Source organism: Pezoporus wallicus, unplaced genomic scaffold (assembly GCF_028554395.1).
Source record: "Pezoporus wallicus isolate ANWC-B61680 ecotype Strahan unplaced genomic scaffold, APGP_CSIRO_Pwel_v1 contig_5261, whole genome shotgun sequence".
Lineage (NCBI taxonomy): Eukaryota > Metazoa > Chordata > Aves > Psittaciformes > Psittacidae > Pezoporus > Pezoporus wallicus.
Window position 1 is genome coordinate 7,320,349 of NW_026642423.1, and position 18,233 is coordinate 7,338,581.

Genomic DNA, 18,233 nt, shown 5'->3' on the forward strand with positions numbered 1-18,233 from the left:
GATTACGGAAGAATGAGGAGCTGGTAAGACTTCAAATAGGTGAACAGAAGAAAATAAAGTGCCCAAATGGCAAACGTCTGCCTTTCTGCCTATCTTTGCTTGTCTGTACTTGAAATCCTGATAGCTGGGCTCACAGAGTAGTATTTGACTAAGCTGCTAAAAAACGACAAACAAGTATTCCTCACAGGACTCCTTTTGAGACACCAATTATTGTCCCAAATCACAAATATTGCAGCTACAGCAAAGGAATCCAAATCACTGAGCTAGCTGAATCAGCGTCTGAGCTGGGACCAGTGTCTTGGCTTTTCAAACTCCTTTTTGGCTCCCCAGTCGCCTAGGACTGTAGAGAATAAAACATGAAGGAATACCTGCAACAACATGCAGTTTCACTGATCGTTTCCAAAACAATCGTGCCCCACAGCCCATGAATAAACAAAACCAATCCCCAAAGCAGGCCCCCACAGCCCGAACCCATGACCAAACCCCGGAACAAAGCAAAGATTTATTTTTTTTTTCCCGTGTAACACACCAGCGTTCAATCTGGGCACCGAGTACCTGCCCAGCTGACAGCCGAGCGCTGCGCCGTGCCCCCGCGGCTCTTCATCAGAGGGGAGACGTTGGCAGCGGTGCAGGCGGGTGATGCACAACGATACGGCTGCGGACCGCCCAGGGGTAGGAAATAACACCCCCGCGCCGGGGCGCCCGTGCTCGCACCTGTGCCCGGCCCGCCCCGCCGGCAGCGCTGTACCCGGCCCTCGCCCTGCCGAGCGCCTGCCCCAGCGGCGGGGGGCGCGCAGCCGGCTCGGCCCGGCCCGCCTCAGGAAGTGCCGGTAGGGAGGCGGCGGGGGCCGGGCCGGGTTGGGCTGTCAGCGCGGCAAGGGGCAGCGGCAGCGGCGGGCGGGCGGGGAGCGGAGCAGGTCGGAACAATAGCGGGTGGAGGGGAGGGGGCTGGCGGCGGCTGGGCTCGGCACCGGCACCCCGCCCCAGGCCGTGCCGCCCAGCGCAGCCCAGGGTCAGCGCAGCCCAGCCCCGGGGCAGCCGCCCCGCAGACACCGCGGAAGGGATGATCCTGGCGGCGCTCTGTTGGGCTCGCTGCTAAACGCGCCTCCATCCCTCCCTCTCCTCCTCTTCTCCCTCCCTCTTTTTCTCTCTCTCGGCTTTCCTCCTCCCTAACTCACTGGATATTGCCAGCCGCCGGGCTCGCCGCTACCTCTCCCCCAGCCATGAATCCCGCCGAAGGAGCGGCAGAAGAAGGCGCTGTCCCCGACTCCGAGGTGGATGCTTTCTTCCGAACAGGTAGGGTAGCTGCAGGGGAAGGGGTCGGGGAGCGCCGGGCCCTACCTCCACCGTGGGATGCGGGGCTTGCGGCGGCGCGAGCACTGCCGGCAGTGGAGCTGCGAGAAGGGGAGAGGAGAAGGGCATGGCATGGAGGGGTCCCCAGCCTGCCTCCTTGCTTTGTCCGCCGCAGACCCTCGGCTCGTCCGTGCCCCGCTCCCCCTCCCGCCTCCGGGAGGATGCTACCGCGGGGTTACGCGCCCGCCGCCGACCTCCTCGGGAGGGGAGTCGCCCCGGGCATGCACAAAAGCCTCGCGGGGATGCTCGGGGAAAGCAGCTGCGTTGCCGCTCCCGCGGGAGGTTGCACCGGCTGGGCCCTGCCTGGCCCCCTCCCCGGGCGGCGGCGGTGGCCGCCCGGCTACCGGCCGATATTTGGAAGCGCAGCCGGCGAAGCGCTGGGCGCTATTGCTGCCGCTCTCGGGTGGGTAGCGAGGGCAGAGGCACTCGAGGCACCGGTTGCCTGCAGCCCCGCTGCCGGCTGGGGACGCTGACCTCTCGGGGACGGGCTAGCAGAGTGTTTCAGGGCTGCATGAGGAGAGCTCTGTGTTTCGCTCTCCCGTTTCAGAGGATGCTGAAGTGGAGCAGAAGTGTAGCTGGGCTACAGCAGAGTGTGGTGGGGGGCCTTCGCTAATGATACAGTGGTTAATTAAATTCTGTGGGCAGTGGGTACGTGCTGGGGTCCTCACTGCACCACCTGTTTGTGGTGTTTGTGTGGGAACCCCCAGTTCTGAAACGTGGCTTTGCACCGTATCAGCATCTCAACTGAAGCAACTCGTGGTCTGTGTTGTGTCCGTGTGTCATCGTTGTCTCTTCTCCCTCTCCTCCCCCAACAAGATCTTGAGGAAGTATTATAGGTTTCTTGGTAGATTTTTAGTTTAAAAATGTAAAGGATTAAATGTTTATTTCATAAGGGGATTGACCCTTTTAGGCTAGACTGACACTTATTGCCACAGCTGCTTGTCAACACTTTGCTTTTCAGCTGTTTTCCTCCTTCTACCTGCTCATTAGCTACACACAGTGCTTTGAGCCCCAGCTGCAAGAAACCAATTATGTAATCACCAAAACTTTAAAGAAGTAAAATCCTGAAGGCCTGCAGCAGCTCCCTGCTATGGTAGACTGCACCCCACTTATGTGAAAACCCTTTGATCTAGAGGATAACTATAATAAGGTCTGGCTGTGCATATCTTGTGATCCAGAAGCCATTAAGCCATAGGATATTTGCTTGTTGATAGCCTACCTGGTAACAAGCTATTTTCCAAACTCTCAACAATGACAGATGTGTTTAAAAACTAGGAAAAAACCCAAAACAAAAACCAAACAGAACCACAAAAAACCAACAATCCCAAAACCCAAGGAAAAATAGTAACTCACCAATTTTCCTTTTAAAAGGAACCAGTTAATTAATGTTCTCTCCATTTTTCTCTTTCTCCCTCTCTCCCCTCCTTCATCCAAAGCTGTATCATTTCTCTGTGACACTGCCTCCTCAACATAAGCACGTTTGCAGAATTGAATTTGGACAGTCAAGTCTGTCTAGCTTATATGAAAAAAGTATTCCTAAATGAGGCAAAAAGCATAGGAACCATGTGACTGGACATTTCTCCCAGTCTGCCTCCTTCACCTGAAATTTCACCTGTAGGTCCATGAATATATTTGTCACCTAGAGAGCTCTGGAAGTCTTTTAAAATCTCTGCATGTGGAGGAAACAAATTCACAGGAACCTGGGCTTGAAGGAGGTGCCTAGGCCATGTCCTGCCACTGAAGCATAGGCCATCACTGAAGGTTGTCTCATCTACCTTAAGCTTCATGGAAGGAGATGTCAAAATTCTTCTTTCTGTGCTGTTATGGAGCATCCTGTGCCTGAAAAGATGACATGAAGAAAAACCCCAACCTAACCCTATTAGTAATTAATTTTGGTTGTCAGCTGTCACACTGGCCAGGCAACATCACTGGGAAATGGGGAAAAGCTTGAGAGCAGGCATGACTCGCATGAAATTGCACTGCTGGTTTCCTGCTTGTTTGTGCACTGTTCACTTCTGGGGTGTGTACTGCTGATGTGCCTGACTGAAGTTGGTTTTAACGGGTGGCAGAGAGAACAGCTGGTGTGGGACATTGGGAAACAACTGCAGGTAGAACACAACTGACTCTTCCACTTCTGTTTTCGGCTGTCAGTGGTAATCTTGCTTGAGTAAGGACTGTGAGATAGGGTCTGATTTATAAATAGCTGCAGAGGCCTGCATTGACTTAGCATCATTTTCCCCTTGATGTTAGCTTTTTTTTACTATTCTTTCTGTCCTGACTTGTATTCTGAATTTGTAAAGCATAACCATTGTGGCTTAAAAGCCCTCATATATTCACATCAAATAAAAAAATGAATCCATCTATCTGGTTTATTAGCTGCTCCAATAGCACAATTGTACACTAAACTGCCTAAACTCTTCCCAAATTCACAGCTACTACATGGAAAAGCATGAACTTGTTATTCTTGGGGGGGGGGGGGGGGGAAAAAAAAAAAAAAGAAATTGAACAACTAGTGTCTTCCTCTGAGGCTTTTAGCACCTGGCTGGGCTTTGCACTGTGCTGGGAGGATGCCTAGGCTGCTCCCTGGTATCAGCAGAAGAGCCTGATGCTGTGAATGGCGCCATGTGCAGTGTTTCCCCCCGCAGCACCCAAACACTTAGGGGTAGTAGTCCCTCATCAGCCATGACAACTGAGATAGTAGCTCTCTGAGCTGGATCTGGAAAGTTAAACTGAAGGAATTAACACAAGGTAATAAAGAAGGGTCTGTTCTGGTGCTTACTGTGATGAAAACTAGGAATGACTTTTTTAAAAAGGCTGGATTTAACACCTGTGTGCTTGATGCTGGCAGTCAGTCAAACCTCCCTGGAGACAGGCAGGGCTGGGACTGTTCTGATTTTCACCATCAGATATATGCAGGGAGTAATTCAGTCTTTTAGAGAATCACTCCCATGCAAGTGGGCTAAAAATTAACAGGGAGAAGGACCTTAAGGGCAGAAACGACTATTGCAGTCCCCAGCTCTGATTTCTGGGATAACAGTGGCTGCTGAATTGAGGCAGTAATTTCTGCACGATGTCTATCACTTCTGTTTGAACTTATATTTGAGTAAGAAACCAAATCTATGCCTAGGTATGCCTTATTAAGTTTCTAACATTTATTTTGGTGACAGATAAAATATGAGCAAGTTCTCTGGAACTCTCAGTCTATATTAAATGTGTACTGAGACTTTTATATTGCATGGAATTGAATCCAACTACTTGTTGTTTCAAATATAAAGTAAGTCACTTTATAAAGCATACAAATGACAGATATCCTTTGGATACAGATACAGAAGAAAAGCTTTACCTTCATGCCTAACCTGCAGGAACTTCTGCAGTGTGTTTTCGAGGCAGAAGCGAAACATACAAGGAAGTCCTTTACAAAAAAATATTTATAGAGGTCAGTGAGAACAATTTAGCAAACTACCAATTACTGGCAAGGGTAATCATCAATAAGAAATATCCACTAGAAAGCACAGTTTTATTTTCCAATTTATTTTTCTGGCACTTAAGTTAACATTGATTATATCTGATACAAAAATGCTGACTCTGTCATCAATACTTCCTGTGAGTTGAAAATTGATATTGTTCCATCTCCTTTGACTGTGATGAATTATTCCGTTTGCTTTCTGCTTTCCACTAGCTGGTTATACTTCCAGTGTTCATTTGTGCATGAGTGACTGGCAGTTCCGCTATTAAATAACTTTACAATGACTGGCAGTGGCCAGGCTGTTTGATCAATAGATATGCTTGAAATGATGTCTGCAGAGAAGTGCTCCTTGAGATTGATGGAATCAAGTGTCTTCTAAAGCACATAAATTGATTCAGTTGAGTTGCTACTGGGGGTGAGGTGTTCGCATGACTCCTGGCTTCCTTACCTTGAGGCTTTATAATTTATAAGGCCTGGTCTAGTAATATGTCCTGTAAAGGAGACTGTTGTAGAAAAGACTGTCAGGTTGTGCCTACCAATTGGAAAGCTCCTGTGTTCTTTAAGGTGATGCTGCTAATTAAAACCTGTACTGCTCTCTGGAGCCTTTGACATCTGGCCCTGTCAGGAATATGAGTCCTGTTCCTTTCTTTACTTACTGTCTAATATAGTTTTTTTTTCATATGATTGATGTTGGGAGGACAGTTATGTCACTACATGTGGCGACCCAGCTCGTCCCAAGCCTCTGTCACTGGGTGCCCATTGCGTAGGGAAGGCTGCATGGCTCTGCCCTGCTGTTATCCCATCACTGCCTCCTCCTCAGGACTCTTGGAGGAAGCTTTGCTAGTCTGGAAATTGGCATGTAGACACGGCAAAGGACATAGGTGATTTGAGAGGTCTTGGTAGGTATGTGACTAAAGGGAAGGATCGCTTTCTGTCTTTTCCTAGAAGGAAGCAATTTTAATTGGTGATTTATGTTTAGAAAGGCATTTCTTTCCTGTACCTCTTCCTTCCTCCACACTCAGAAGTACATACAGGGCAACGGAGGTGACATCTGATAGTCATCTACAATGTCTTTCTTCTGGATGAGATTGCATTGTGTTATAGACCAGTAGGAAGACATTTATTCTATTTGATATTAATTCAATTTATATTGAGCAGAATTACTTCCAGAGGAAGCAGCCCTTCACACCTAGCTTATGTTTAGAGCTTGTACATACTGAACTTCACAATCCTTGATGTTCAAGACAGGGTGCAATCAGGTATAATATGTATAAGGTTATAGCACAGACATTAGTAAACTGTACATGCAATACAGTAAGCTTTATATGGCACCTACAGAAGTCACTGGGGGGAAACATGTAGCCTACACTGCATTTTGGGGTTGAAACTCTGAAAGAAGAAATGTGTTATCCCAAAGTCATCAAGGAGGAGTCCTGTATAACACTCTTAGTACCTGTATAGACCATTTTGCATGTGGCCTTAGGTGGCTGTGTGTGTCTTGAGATAATGAGCTGCATGGATACAAGAGAGCATCCGACTTGGCTAGGCAAATATAACTATTGCTGTTTCCTACCACCTGCCTCCAATAGTGTAATTTATCAAGTCCCATAATAATAGCCTGCTGGGAAAAAAAAATAGGGTTTAAAAATGGGAGCAACTTTGATAGGTTTGGTAGGGGTTTCTTTTTGTTTTTTATTTTCAAGCACACCCTCGTGTTAAGATCCCACTAGGGAGTCTTCTGGCTGGACAGGTGCTCTGGGCCTCTTGAAGGTTGGGGGATGAAGTATTCTGTTGTTTCAGCTGCTGTGACCTTGTGGTCCCTAGGAAGGTTGATTATGGATGTATAGCAACTTTACTGCTCCATGGCGACATGTACCATACAGTACCCAGTGGTATTTAAGTACTTCATAGTTATATCAAAGAAAATACTTATGGAGATTTAGGCCTTACAAACCCATAGCACTGTGCATTTTATGGCTGGAACTTAGAGTAAGCCATGAAAAAACTTAGAGGTATTTGTGCTTTTGTTTGATTTGGACTGGTGTCGTGCTTTTAATATTTCTTTGGATAAACAACTCCTGTTTTACAGCCTTGCATGGCACATGCACCCTGTGTTTAACAGAAAGAACTTTGCCACTTGAGGTATTTTGCCTAGTGAGTCTAGCAAGGATAAGAACAAGTATTACAGTATATGTGTTGCAAAAGAAAGCTGGATCCAAAAAAAGAAGTCAAATATGATTGTCTGGATAGAGAATCCTGAAGTGTGGAGTGCTGTAAAAGAAAAGTCACAATATTTTGCATTTTTTTCAATCAGTTATGGGACAGATTGGGTTACTGTCATGCAGATCCAGAGCACTTTGGAGGAATTGCCTGGGAGTCTTCATGGATATAACTAAAAATAGACCTTGGCCCAGGCACTGCAATGGCAATCATAAATCTAGTCACCTGAGTGATACGAGGACTGCAGTGTGTTGAAATGGGATTTACAGTGTTTTGTGCTAAGAATAGAGTAATATTTCAGCAAAATATTTAAGTTTTCATGTTGTAATTCATATTTGGTTCAGAATGAGTCCACTATTTGAATCTACGGCAGATTTTATTGTAAGTTGTTGTGAAAGTTGTTACTTATGGGGTTACTGTGGAATAACATCAGTTTCAGTTGCCTTTTATTTACTTTAGTTTGAACTATTCAGTGAAGATTCAAAGTGGTATATTAAAATTATGTATGTTCAGTGCTGGAGTGTAAAACATTTATTGAAGTTTAAGTAATTCTTGTATCCTAATCAAGGGCTTAGGAAATAATTCTGTTTTGACTTTAAACTATAAATATTCTTTTTATTTCTTTTTTGCTCATTTTTTATTAACTGGTGCCTAGAACAAATTGTGGTTTATCAGGGTTCTTTCTCTCTTATCAACATGTGTGGCTTTGTTATTAAAATCTAGGGTTGTTTTCTGTTTCTTCTAAATTACACAGTATAATGACTGGGAACATTCAGGTACATAGGCCTAATTTGTCACATTCCCACTTCAAGGCAACAAATTGCCTTTAAAACTAAAAACAAAATTCCTTCTTTTTTGTAACCTTAATTGCATGAACCAGCATTTCAGCTTCACTGATGAAACAAAACTACCATAATTAGGCAGACTGTAGTTTTTAGCGTAAGGTCACATCATGCCTTGCTGAGAATAATAAGAGGAAATGATCCTCAATTTAACATCCTGGTGACTGGCAGACCAGCTGCTGTGGTCATTTCTTGTAGTGAAGTGGCCTTGGGAAAAAGTGTGTGTCGTTTGTGAGAGAAATTAAATCTACCTTGTTGCATAATTGGTATCCGTATAGACTTAGTGGAGTTGACAGGCTTTTTTAAACTGTTTCGGTATGTGTGTGTGGAGTAAGCTCTGCTGAAGTGGCAGAAGACATGCCTTACCTTTAAGTAATAACAAAAAATGGTTACAAGGAAAGATTTGACTCCTGGGGATTGTGAGCCTTTCTTTGCAAGGTGAGTGCTTGGTAAAGCACAGTAAAGGCATAGGTCAGGCATGCTGCAACACAGCCAGGTTATCAACAGTGGTAGTTGGCCCAGGTTGGTTAATTACCTGAAATTAGATTATATATAGTGAAAAGAGCTTTATATAGGCTCCCTGGTAATACTGGCACTGCTGGCGTGGTTCCTGACTCCTGGAGTGTACCCTCATGCTCCCTCTGTTTTAATGGCAACTGGCAGCCTACATTGGGAGCAGCATCGTCAGCTGTAAACAATAGTGTCTGATTCTTGTTTGTCAGCTGGGACAATAGCCCTGCTGATGGGCTGTGGTGGAGGAGAGGGGGCTTCCTTTGTATGGCAGTGCAGGCATGGCAGATGGCTAATTGGACATGATAAACCACGGGGGCAATGGGGGAGAAAAAGATCTGCAGGGATTATCAGCTTCTATCCCCCATGTTAGGGGGTGGGAAAAAAAATAGTATTTTAAAGATGTTGTCAACTTTAGTTCTTTGCCATGAATATATTATTTAATAACAAAAGGGGGGATACCCTGACTAAATACTTTCCTTAGCTGATGTGAAGTCCATTTTATTAGCTGATAGCAAATCACATTACTGTATGGGAAGGTAGGTGAATGCATGGCCCCCAGAGATGCTGGCATAGCACTTAGAAAATTAGCAGTGCATCTTTTTCATCAGTCTTGTAAGTGAATGTCAAACTGTTGTGCCGAACAGGATCCAAGCTGAAAACAAAGAGCTTTGGAGCAGTGATTTTTCAGGAGTGGAAAGTTACACTCTGCCATAGTTTGTTTTGTTACAGATAGACATTCACAGGTGTTGGAGCACTAAAAAGCTAAGCTGATTGACAAAGAATTTATTTATTTAAATGTATTTTATTAGACTTAATAGAGTATACATTATGAAGCTGAAACCTGAGGCCCTTGTACAAACTCTTGCTTATTTAAAACAGGTTAGTGAAAAATGGAATGAGAGCTTCAAGTTTAGGACCACAAAAGTAATCAGAGGGATGGAATGAACACCTTTCCTATGAGGAAAGGCTGAGAGACTTGGGGTTGTTCAGCCTGGAAAAGAGAAGGCTGTGGGGAAAACTTTCAGTACTTAAAGGGGGATTATAGGAAAGTTCGGTAGGGTCTGTAGCAATAGGACAAAGGGTAATGGTTTTAAACTAAAAGAGGTTAGATTCAGCTAAAGACAAGGAAGAAGCTTTTTACAATGAGGGTGCTGAAATGCTGGAACAGGTTGCCCAGAGAGGTGGTGGATGCCTCATCACTGGAAGCATTCAAGGTCAGGGTGGATGGGGCTCTGAGAACTTGTTCTATTTGAAGATGTCCCTGCATGGGGTTGAAAGGTCCTTTTCAACCCAAATAATTACATGATTCTGAGGTATGTGTCAATCCTAGGTAGTTTTCAGTATGAGATGTGCAGGCTTAGCTGGGGGATTTGGTGATTGCAGGATGTGGGCCCAAGGCTGTGCAGCTGCTGGTAGCAGCAGGCAGAAGTTTGTTCCACTGGATGCATTTTAATCCCAACCCTGTCCCCCCATTTGTGAAATTGAGTAATTACACAATTTTTGTTCATCATCCCTCTGTCCACAGAGGATGTATAAGGAGTAAGCTGAAAGGGGGTTATGTATTAGTGGCTGCTGCAGTGATTCTGCAGTCATCACTAGCTTTAATTCCCTGTTCTGTAAAATAGTACCAAGTGCCTAGAATACTTTGCTATTTTAGTGTGTCTCATAATAATAATGTTATGGCATATAACAGATACGTTTAAATTGTAGTAAAAATAAATCTGCAAGAGGTTAAAAATAATAGCTAGAAAGAAATATGCAGTACTCTGTAGAAGCAGATTTACTTTCTGTGGAAATGTCTGGACTGTGTTTGACTTCCACTGTTTACTACTGTCTTTTCCCATGGGACAAGTTTAGTGGAAACTCCAGCTGAAAAGTTTCAGCAGATTGCCTTTGGTTTCAGCAGGCCCTTCAAGTGCTGTACCTGTCATTCTGTGTAGCTTTTAAAGCTATAGGTGCAGGAGACCATTCCAGGGACTGTGAGGAGATGCAGTATAACTTCCAGCAGGGCTATGCTCCTATAGGGCCTGCAATATTCTCTTTATGTTACAGTGGTTCTCTACCAGAGCTTATTATTTGCATTACTGTCTCAGTCACGGATTAGTTCCTTCTGAAGCAGACGCTGCATGAACACTGAACAGAAAGATGATTCTCTGCCATCAGATGCTTATGATAACAACCATCAAGTGGATTATGAATTCACTTAACCAAAGGCTTGTTTTCTCCTTTGGTTTGACTGTCCTGAAGGACAAGGCAGAGGAGTTAGAGAGTCTAGCACTGGGTGTGGAGCAGAGGGTATGGCTGAGAATAAGGTACAAGCAGAAGAATAGGGAAGAAATGAGAAAATTGTAGGGAAACCTAAAAAAAACACCTATGGAACAAAGCTATCTAGCAGAGCACTTTAGCGCTGGAGGGCAGTTGGCTGAGAAAGGGATTGCAGCCTGCATGCCTGCATCCTTTGTGGAAGGGAAATGGGTGATGTCAGAAGCCTAATGAAATGGGAAGGTCAGAAGGCAAATGAAGTCACAGAAACAAGACAAAGAGGTTTGATTAGAGTTGGGATGGAAACCCAAAGGTAGGTTTTCTGACATATGAGAGAAAAAAATTGGCAGACTTTGGCTGGGTACATAGTGAAAGGAGGGAAGAGGCAAAGACTATGCACGTACCATGCTCAGAATGAAGAAGGCAGCCATAGGAGGTACTGCAAAGCACAGGAAAAATAGCAAGGTTTCCTCTTCTATAGGAGATGCTCCTCATCATCCAAGACCATTATTATCACACTGCAGTCTTTTAATGGTGACTGTACCAAATGCCTGTCTTGCTTTCATACTGTGGAGAGAAGGCATTTCTCTACGAAATGAAGACACAGAGCTAAAACTGCTGGGTGTTCTGCTTTACATTTAATGCCTCTTGTTCACAGAAATATGTCGTGAAGAGCCAGCCTCCTTGCATTTGACTGCCACTGTGTTCGCAGCAATTTAACTTCCCTTGCTCTGCTTTTCTGTACTAAGGCAAAGAGTTCAGGAGTGGTGCTAATAGAGTATGTCTGAAGCATTCAGATAAATTGAGTCTGAAGGTGCAAGTCAGGCCTACCAGGTAGATAGTAATGATCTTGTGAGCTTCAAGGACTTACATCTACAGTGTGCGAATCTCCTGTTAGCAGCTTCCTCCTGTTCAACTCAATTCTGCTCAAAAGTTAGCTGGAGTGTTAAATAGGTCAGCTATCTATTACAGATCCCTGTTAGTCTGTAATCTGTCTGCTGCTTCAGGTTATTTATCAAATTCCTAATGAGATGGTCTTGAACTCTTTGAGGCCAGGAGAAAGTTGTTAACACTGCATTGGCTTAAAACACCTCTGCTGATAAAATTGAACTCATCTAACCTTGTTGGTTAGATGAGTTCAGATCAATTAAAACTGATCTGTATTGTCATGGGAATTTGTAAAAATGACATGTCCCAGAATGTAAGCCCTTATCATGGGGAAAGATTTATTTATTTCTTATTTAAAGAGCTGCTTGTCTTCATTGAGTTGTGCGACAAGCTGTAACTGGCAGCTTGGGCCTGTTTGCTGTGAGAGAGCTTGATTGCAGTGCTTGATCCAGCTTCAGCTGTCATGATGTTTGTGCTTAGGAGCCTTAGGATGCTTATGTGCAATAGCTCAAAATCAATAGCTGTTAGGTTTTTACTTGGGTAGTCAAAGGACAGGTTTCTACAACATCCACCTCTGAAGTCAAGCAGTGCTCAAGATGTGCAGGATGAATGCTAGTTGCTTTGCCTGGCTCAGCCATCGTCATCCTTGGTGTGCAGTAGTAATGGAGATAATAGTAATTAGAAATAATACACAGAATTAGTACAGCATTTCAGAACACTTATATAGTCACAGTCTTTGTGTAGAATAGGGAAGTCTCATCAAACCCATCTATAAGAAAAAGGGGATAATCAGGCACAAAGCTGTAGTAAGTGGTTTTATTGAGGTTTTATGGACCTTGTGCATGTGTATCTCAAAAACCTGTGTCATGGTGGAGGATCAAACCCTGGCAAAGTGCTGCATGGCTTTACCTTTTGTCAGCAGGGCATGGGCCAGGAAAAGCACACCAATCCTTTTTTTACTATAGGATTGTCAAAAGTCACAGCTGAGGTGACAGATGAAATCAGAGAGATGTGCAAACACTTGGCTCTTCTTAAACCACTTGGTAGGTGTGCCTATATATGGATGCAGGTGACCTACTTCAGACAGGTTGTATGCCTTGGCCTTAGTCCTGGAAATGGGATTAACACACCTTGCCTATGTCCACACCAACCAGTCAAACGGTTTTAAGATTTTATTACACTGACCCTATTTTTAAATATACGTAGGTCAGAGCCACATTTGGTATGAAAAATGGCCCAATGCCAGTGACAGCAGAGGAGCTACAGTAATTTACACAGGCAGAAATTTTTGCCTCTGTTCAGCTGACAGACTTGTGTGGGGATGTGGCCAAAGAGGACTGGTAGCAGAATAAAAGATACTTCTAATTTAATGTGTTAAGACACCCAGATAATTTTGCTCGTCACTGTGGTACCTGAATGCTGACAAAATGAGGCACTTGGGCTCTGAGTCTGTTATGCTCGCTATTTGGTCTGGTCCCCTGTGCCTTTTTGTAATGAGTGTGCTGCTGTGAAAGTTATATCTATTAAACATTAAATGTAAGAGAGATTTAATGACATGCTATTAAAAAGTTCCACCTACCTAAAAATGCTTCGCTTTCCAGCCCAGGTTTGCTAATATATTCCATATTTCACAGAGAACTCCTCATGAAAAGAATGCTGTCAGGAGCCATTTACAGCTCTGATCCTGCTTTTGTTGTCTTTTGTAAGTGCCAGATTCCCTTTCACTGCAAAGCCAACCACTGCCACAAAGTTTGTGCTGTGGATGTCTCCCGTGGGCACGTTAGTTACTTGGGGCATGAGAAGAAACCTCCTGACTGGTTCCATACAGCAGATTTTAACAGAGCTATAACTGTAGTATATGATTTCCTTTTCTTGGTTTCATTTTTTCCCTGAACTTTTTCCTCTTGGAAATATATCTAGCAACTGTAAAACCTGTGTGTCACTACTTCAAATTCATCTGTTTGCTTAATGTGTCTTTGTCCAGGGTAGAATAAATACCCATGGCCTTCTGAAGAGCACTGAATTGATTGCACATACCACCTCTATTTACCAGTAACATTCCCCATGTATCCTGTAAATGAGAGAACTGCAGAGAGTTGTAATTAAGTGCTTCTCCAAAGAGTAATACTCACACTGAAATGAAATAGAAAGTCTGTTGCATCTACCTGTGTGAATATATAGACAAAGGAAAGTTTCCTCTTTGGAAGCTTGTCTTTGTGTTTCTTGTCTTTAAAGACAGAAGCTGTGGGAGGTATATCAAAGGCAGTGGTCAGTGGTCTGTAGACTGCAGAGACTGGTATGGGAACCCTGAACCCTCTCCCCCTGTAAATGCCTATGGTGGGTTGACCTTGGCTGGACATGAGGTACCCACCAGGCTGCTCTATTGCTCCCCTCCTCAGCAGGTTTGAGGAGAGGGGCTGGAGGGAGGCAGAAAATAAGACAGAAAAAGCCCTTGTTGGTCAAGATAAAGGCAGTTTAATAAAGTAAAAGCAAAGGTCATGTAGAAGAAAGGAAAACAAAGGATTTTATTCTCTACTTCCCATCAGCAGGGGATGTCCAGCCACTTCCCGTGAAGCAGGGCTTCAGTTTGTGTAGGTGTTGCTTTGGAAGACAAACGTCATAAATAATGAATGCCTCCCCTTCCTCCTCCTTTCTCTTAGCTTTTATTGCTGAGCAGATGCCACATGGTATGAGATATCCCTTTGGTCAGTTTGGGTCAGCTGTCCTGGCTGTGTCTCCTACCAGGATCTTGCCCACCCCCAGCCTACTGGTGAGGGGGAATGTTGGAGAAACAGAGTTGATGCTGTGCAAGTACAGCTCACCAGTAGCCAAGCACTGATGTGTTATCGCCACCTTTCTAGCCACTAATGCAAAGCACAGCACTATGAGGGCTGCTATAGGGAAAATTAGCTCCATCTCAGCCAGACCCAATACAATGTCACTGCTCCTTCATTGCTCCCCAGTCCAGTGCACAGCCTTTTTTTGCTGGCTACAGCTTCCGAGCAATGGCTTCCTTTGGCGCATGTATACCTGTAAGATTTAAGGAGGAGCAAACCTGCTCTCGGCTCTGTTATCCACATGGCCCCAATCCAAACAGGCCTCTGTCATGTTGAACTGAGCAAGGGAGTTCTGTGGGGGGAGTCCGTGACTCCTTTTCCTCTTGTCCTGCTCCTGGGGTGTGCAGTGACCTCTGTCTGCATGCCAAAAACCTGAATGTCAAATGGGTAAGACAGATAATTTATGCAAGTTAAAGTGAAAATCTTGAAACGAGTAGGTGGGTGCAGAAGGCAGACTTCAAGGTGCCTAACAGGCATGCAAAATGCATGGACAAACAAATCAGGACTATGCTCCCATCTCCCCCTTTTTTTTCCTTTACTGTTTTTTTCTTTTTCTGACATGTAGCTACATTAACAGCTGCAGCTAATGACTTCTGAAGGGATCTCCTCTCCTGGCTCACTCTTTGCTCTTTCAATCTATGTATGTATTTTCTTGAGCTGTTCCAGGAACTGAACTAAAACCTCCCTAGTCATTACTTCTCCTTTTGTGTGTGGACACCCTGCAAACTGTAGCTGGAGCAGCAGCCTGAAGCAGTTCAGAGGAAGCCAACTATAGCAATCTATTTTTAAAAGGTTATTTTCATGAATTGGATGTTATGACCTGATTTGAACTGGTCTTGGGCACCCATGTTTTGCATTGGTGCAGCCTGAGCTCACAGGAGTGTCACCATTCGCTGTTTTGCCATTGCAATCCTAGTCTGTATCAGACAGCAACATGTTATTCTCTCCATCCTCAATCCTTCTTGTCCAGTGTGTTGATAGTGCAGAGCCGCAGGTCTTCTGCTGGGCAAAACAAAGCTATGCTGCTCATACTGCGGTTTCTTGAGTGTCCTGTTTCCCTTCAAGTGGTGAGAGTCTGGATTTGGAGCTCTCGTCTTCTGTGAAACACTATTACACACGTATTTTGACTATGTAAAAAGTTATGTTAAAATTCTCCATAACCAGTGACTTTAAGCAGGAGTTGGCACAAGTTTCATCCTTAGCTTTGCTGCAGAGTTACAGATACAGGTGCATGAAAGACCTTAAAACACTGGAGTTAAAAATACCCACACCTCTTGGCTACAGTAAAATAAACTTGAACAACCTTGATCGAGAAAGCCACAGGCTATTGCAGTATCAGTCCCCGATGTCTTGTCTGGACACATCCTTGCACAGTTCCTGTTAACATCAGTGGGACAGGAGCTTTACAGTGTGTCGTGGTTTAACTTTTGGCAATCACTGGCCTGGGCTTGTACCTCCTCATAGGAGGCATTCAGCATGTAAAAGTGAATATAAATCTTCTATTCAGTCTCTTGAAACTGTTTCAATATTTCTATTGTGTAATTCTGCACAATGTTTCTGTTGTGCTGAATTAACTGGAGTTTATTCTCCCTCCAGAAACAAATGGGAAAGCTGTAATAGATGGCTGTGAATTATGTACTGATGCTCTAGAAGGCTGTCTTGAGTGTCACACTTTTACACATGGATAAATAAATGAATGTATTAGTTTGGAAGCTTAGAAATTGCCATGGAGGTGTCCATCATACTGTAGTCCTGCTGGGACTTTGCAGATAAATGGGATTTTTAGATAGAAAGCTTCCATGCATGAGTAGGTGCTGAAGGCTCTGTTGTTGGCACCCATCCATTTGAGCCCCTAAATATTAAAACTGCACCTTTTTTTTTGAAGTTAAGACTTGAGCACCATGGTTTTGAAGCTATTGGTGCAACTGAGGAGCCCCCTGAGCAATTTCTGGAAAAGAAGGCTGCATTCCTAATGTCCTGGCCAGATTCCTCCTGGGATAGTTGTATTCTCCTCTTGCTTTTCTGCGTTTCTACTCTGAGGGTATGCTTTGCAGTGTTGGTGTGCATGAACAGTTGCTGAATTTGATTCTATCAGTTGCTGCATTTTAGTGTTGAAAGGTAATTTGTATCTGTGACTCTTCCATAGGGCTTCAGGGTAAAGGTCCTGTTATTCTTAGCACCTCCACTGTCTTTGCATAACCTCTCTTGCTGTAGGCAAGGTAAAACTGTAAACAGAGTCCCTGGCAGCTGTGTCAGGAACAGCACGTGCAGACACCACGTCCAGACACCCCATCCTTCCCGGCTGCTACCAAAGCCGTCCGGGAACACACGGGCTTCCCCTGCGTCACACCCCAGCCTGCGTGCCTGAAGTAAACCATCTCGTATCTTCAGCTCTTCCTGTCTGGCTGCATGTGGGTCCAGCACATCACAGCTCATTGTTTAAGATGGCAAAGTGTATTGCAGTCCTGCAGCATGAGAAGGGATGTAAAATGTGAAGTGATGTTATTGTTAAAGAAATTTATAAGCTGTTAAAGACCATGTGCTGGTCAGGCAGAGCTTTCCTATTTCTGCTGCTTGATAAGAGGCTTGTTGAGCCAGCACCTGTTGTATGCACAGAAGGGGAAAGGCAGGTTCTGATTGTCTCCAGTGTCTGAGATCAATGGGTGCTTTTTCTGGTGCTGTCTGGAGCCAAGTTCCCAACATCCCGTCCCTCTGCTGCTTTTTGGTGTGTAACGTTCATATAGTGTCAAATGAAGAAGCTGAATTGCAAGCTTTTCTGACAGGAGCTCTTGAGCTTCTGCATCCATAATTTACCTGAGGCTCCCATAGGTAAAGCCTGGCATGCTTTATCTCAGACAGCTCAAATAAGATTTCTAATGGCTTACTCTGCTGGTGTTCATGCATCTAGGTGCATCTGGAAACTTTCATTCCAAAGTTTTAGGTATCCCCAAGTTATATTTACAGGTGGCAATGTTGCAATGTTGCTGCCTCGGCAGCAAAGCTGTATGATACAGGAAGAAGTGTTGCATCCCCATACGATGAAGCAGTTATGCCTTTTTGGGTAGGAGGAATAATTTGGATACAGAAATCTTATGTGCTAATATGGTAACTTTTACTGGGCTTTTAATTTTATGCCTCTCATCTTTTCTGCTCTGTGTCAGACCAGAAGGTTCTTTAGTTATTTCTGTTCATCTTAAATACCAATTATCCCCTTGAGTGAAAACTGATCCAGGGCAGAGCAAGAATTTGGTGGTGTGGTTTGGTTATTTTTTTTTGCATTGGAGTAATCCTAAGAGGGAAGGTTGCTGCTGTGAAAAGCAAAGCCCTTAGTCTGGTTCTGTGCACCTCTTGTTCATCATTATAGCTTCTCATGTAGGACTGTGAGCAGCCCACATCATTACCAGCTTTTGCTGCTGCTGGAGCCTGCAGTAAGTCCATAATCCTGTGTTTACCATCACAGTGTCTTCCCATACAGTGTGATTCTACAAATCTAATATCGTGCTTTCTCTGCAGGAACAAGAGCAAGAGGAAGATGGGCTGCAAATAGCAGTATTAGCACAAGTAAGCAGATATCCCATTTTTTTGACAGTGCTGGACAAACAGCAAGCAGATTTTCACCTTGTATTGCCAAGGTTTTAGGTACGTTTAGCGGACAGTGTACTATTCTGGAGATGCAGGTCCTGGTGATGTTACGCAATTAGCGTTGCTTTGTACCTCAGTTTCCCTCTAAGAATTGGGTTATTGGCTACAGATGAAAAGACCTATAAAATAATAACACTTAAAGCAGTGCATATAACAGTTACTAACACGGAATGCTGTCATCATCTCCACTTTATAAATGTGAGGATCTGA

At 44.3% G+C, this 18,233-nt stretch overlaps 1 protein-coding gene across 13 annotated transcripts in view; it reads left to right on the top strand.

Annotated features, from left to right (window-relative positions):
* Positions 1 to 885: 885 nt before the first annotated feature.
* Positions 886 to 18,233, top strand: part of KALRN (kalirin RhoGEF kinase) — a 514,059-nt gene continuing 496,711 nt past the window's right edge. For 8 of the 13 annotated variants that reach the window (XM_057430148.1, XM_057430152.1, XM_057430155.1 and 5 more), the window contains exon 1: positions 890 to 1,296. In XM_057430148.1, the coding sequence (XP_057286131.1) occupies positions 1,224 to 1,296 (73 nt within the window). In that variant the 5' untranslated portion in view covers positions 890 to 1,223. Of the gene's footprint in view, positions 1,297 to 18,233 lie in introns of all 13 variants that reach the window. The other 5 variants (XM_057430153.1, XM_057430154.1, XM_057430158.1 and 2 more) reach the window with 3 other exon arrangements.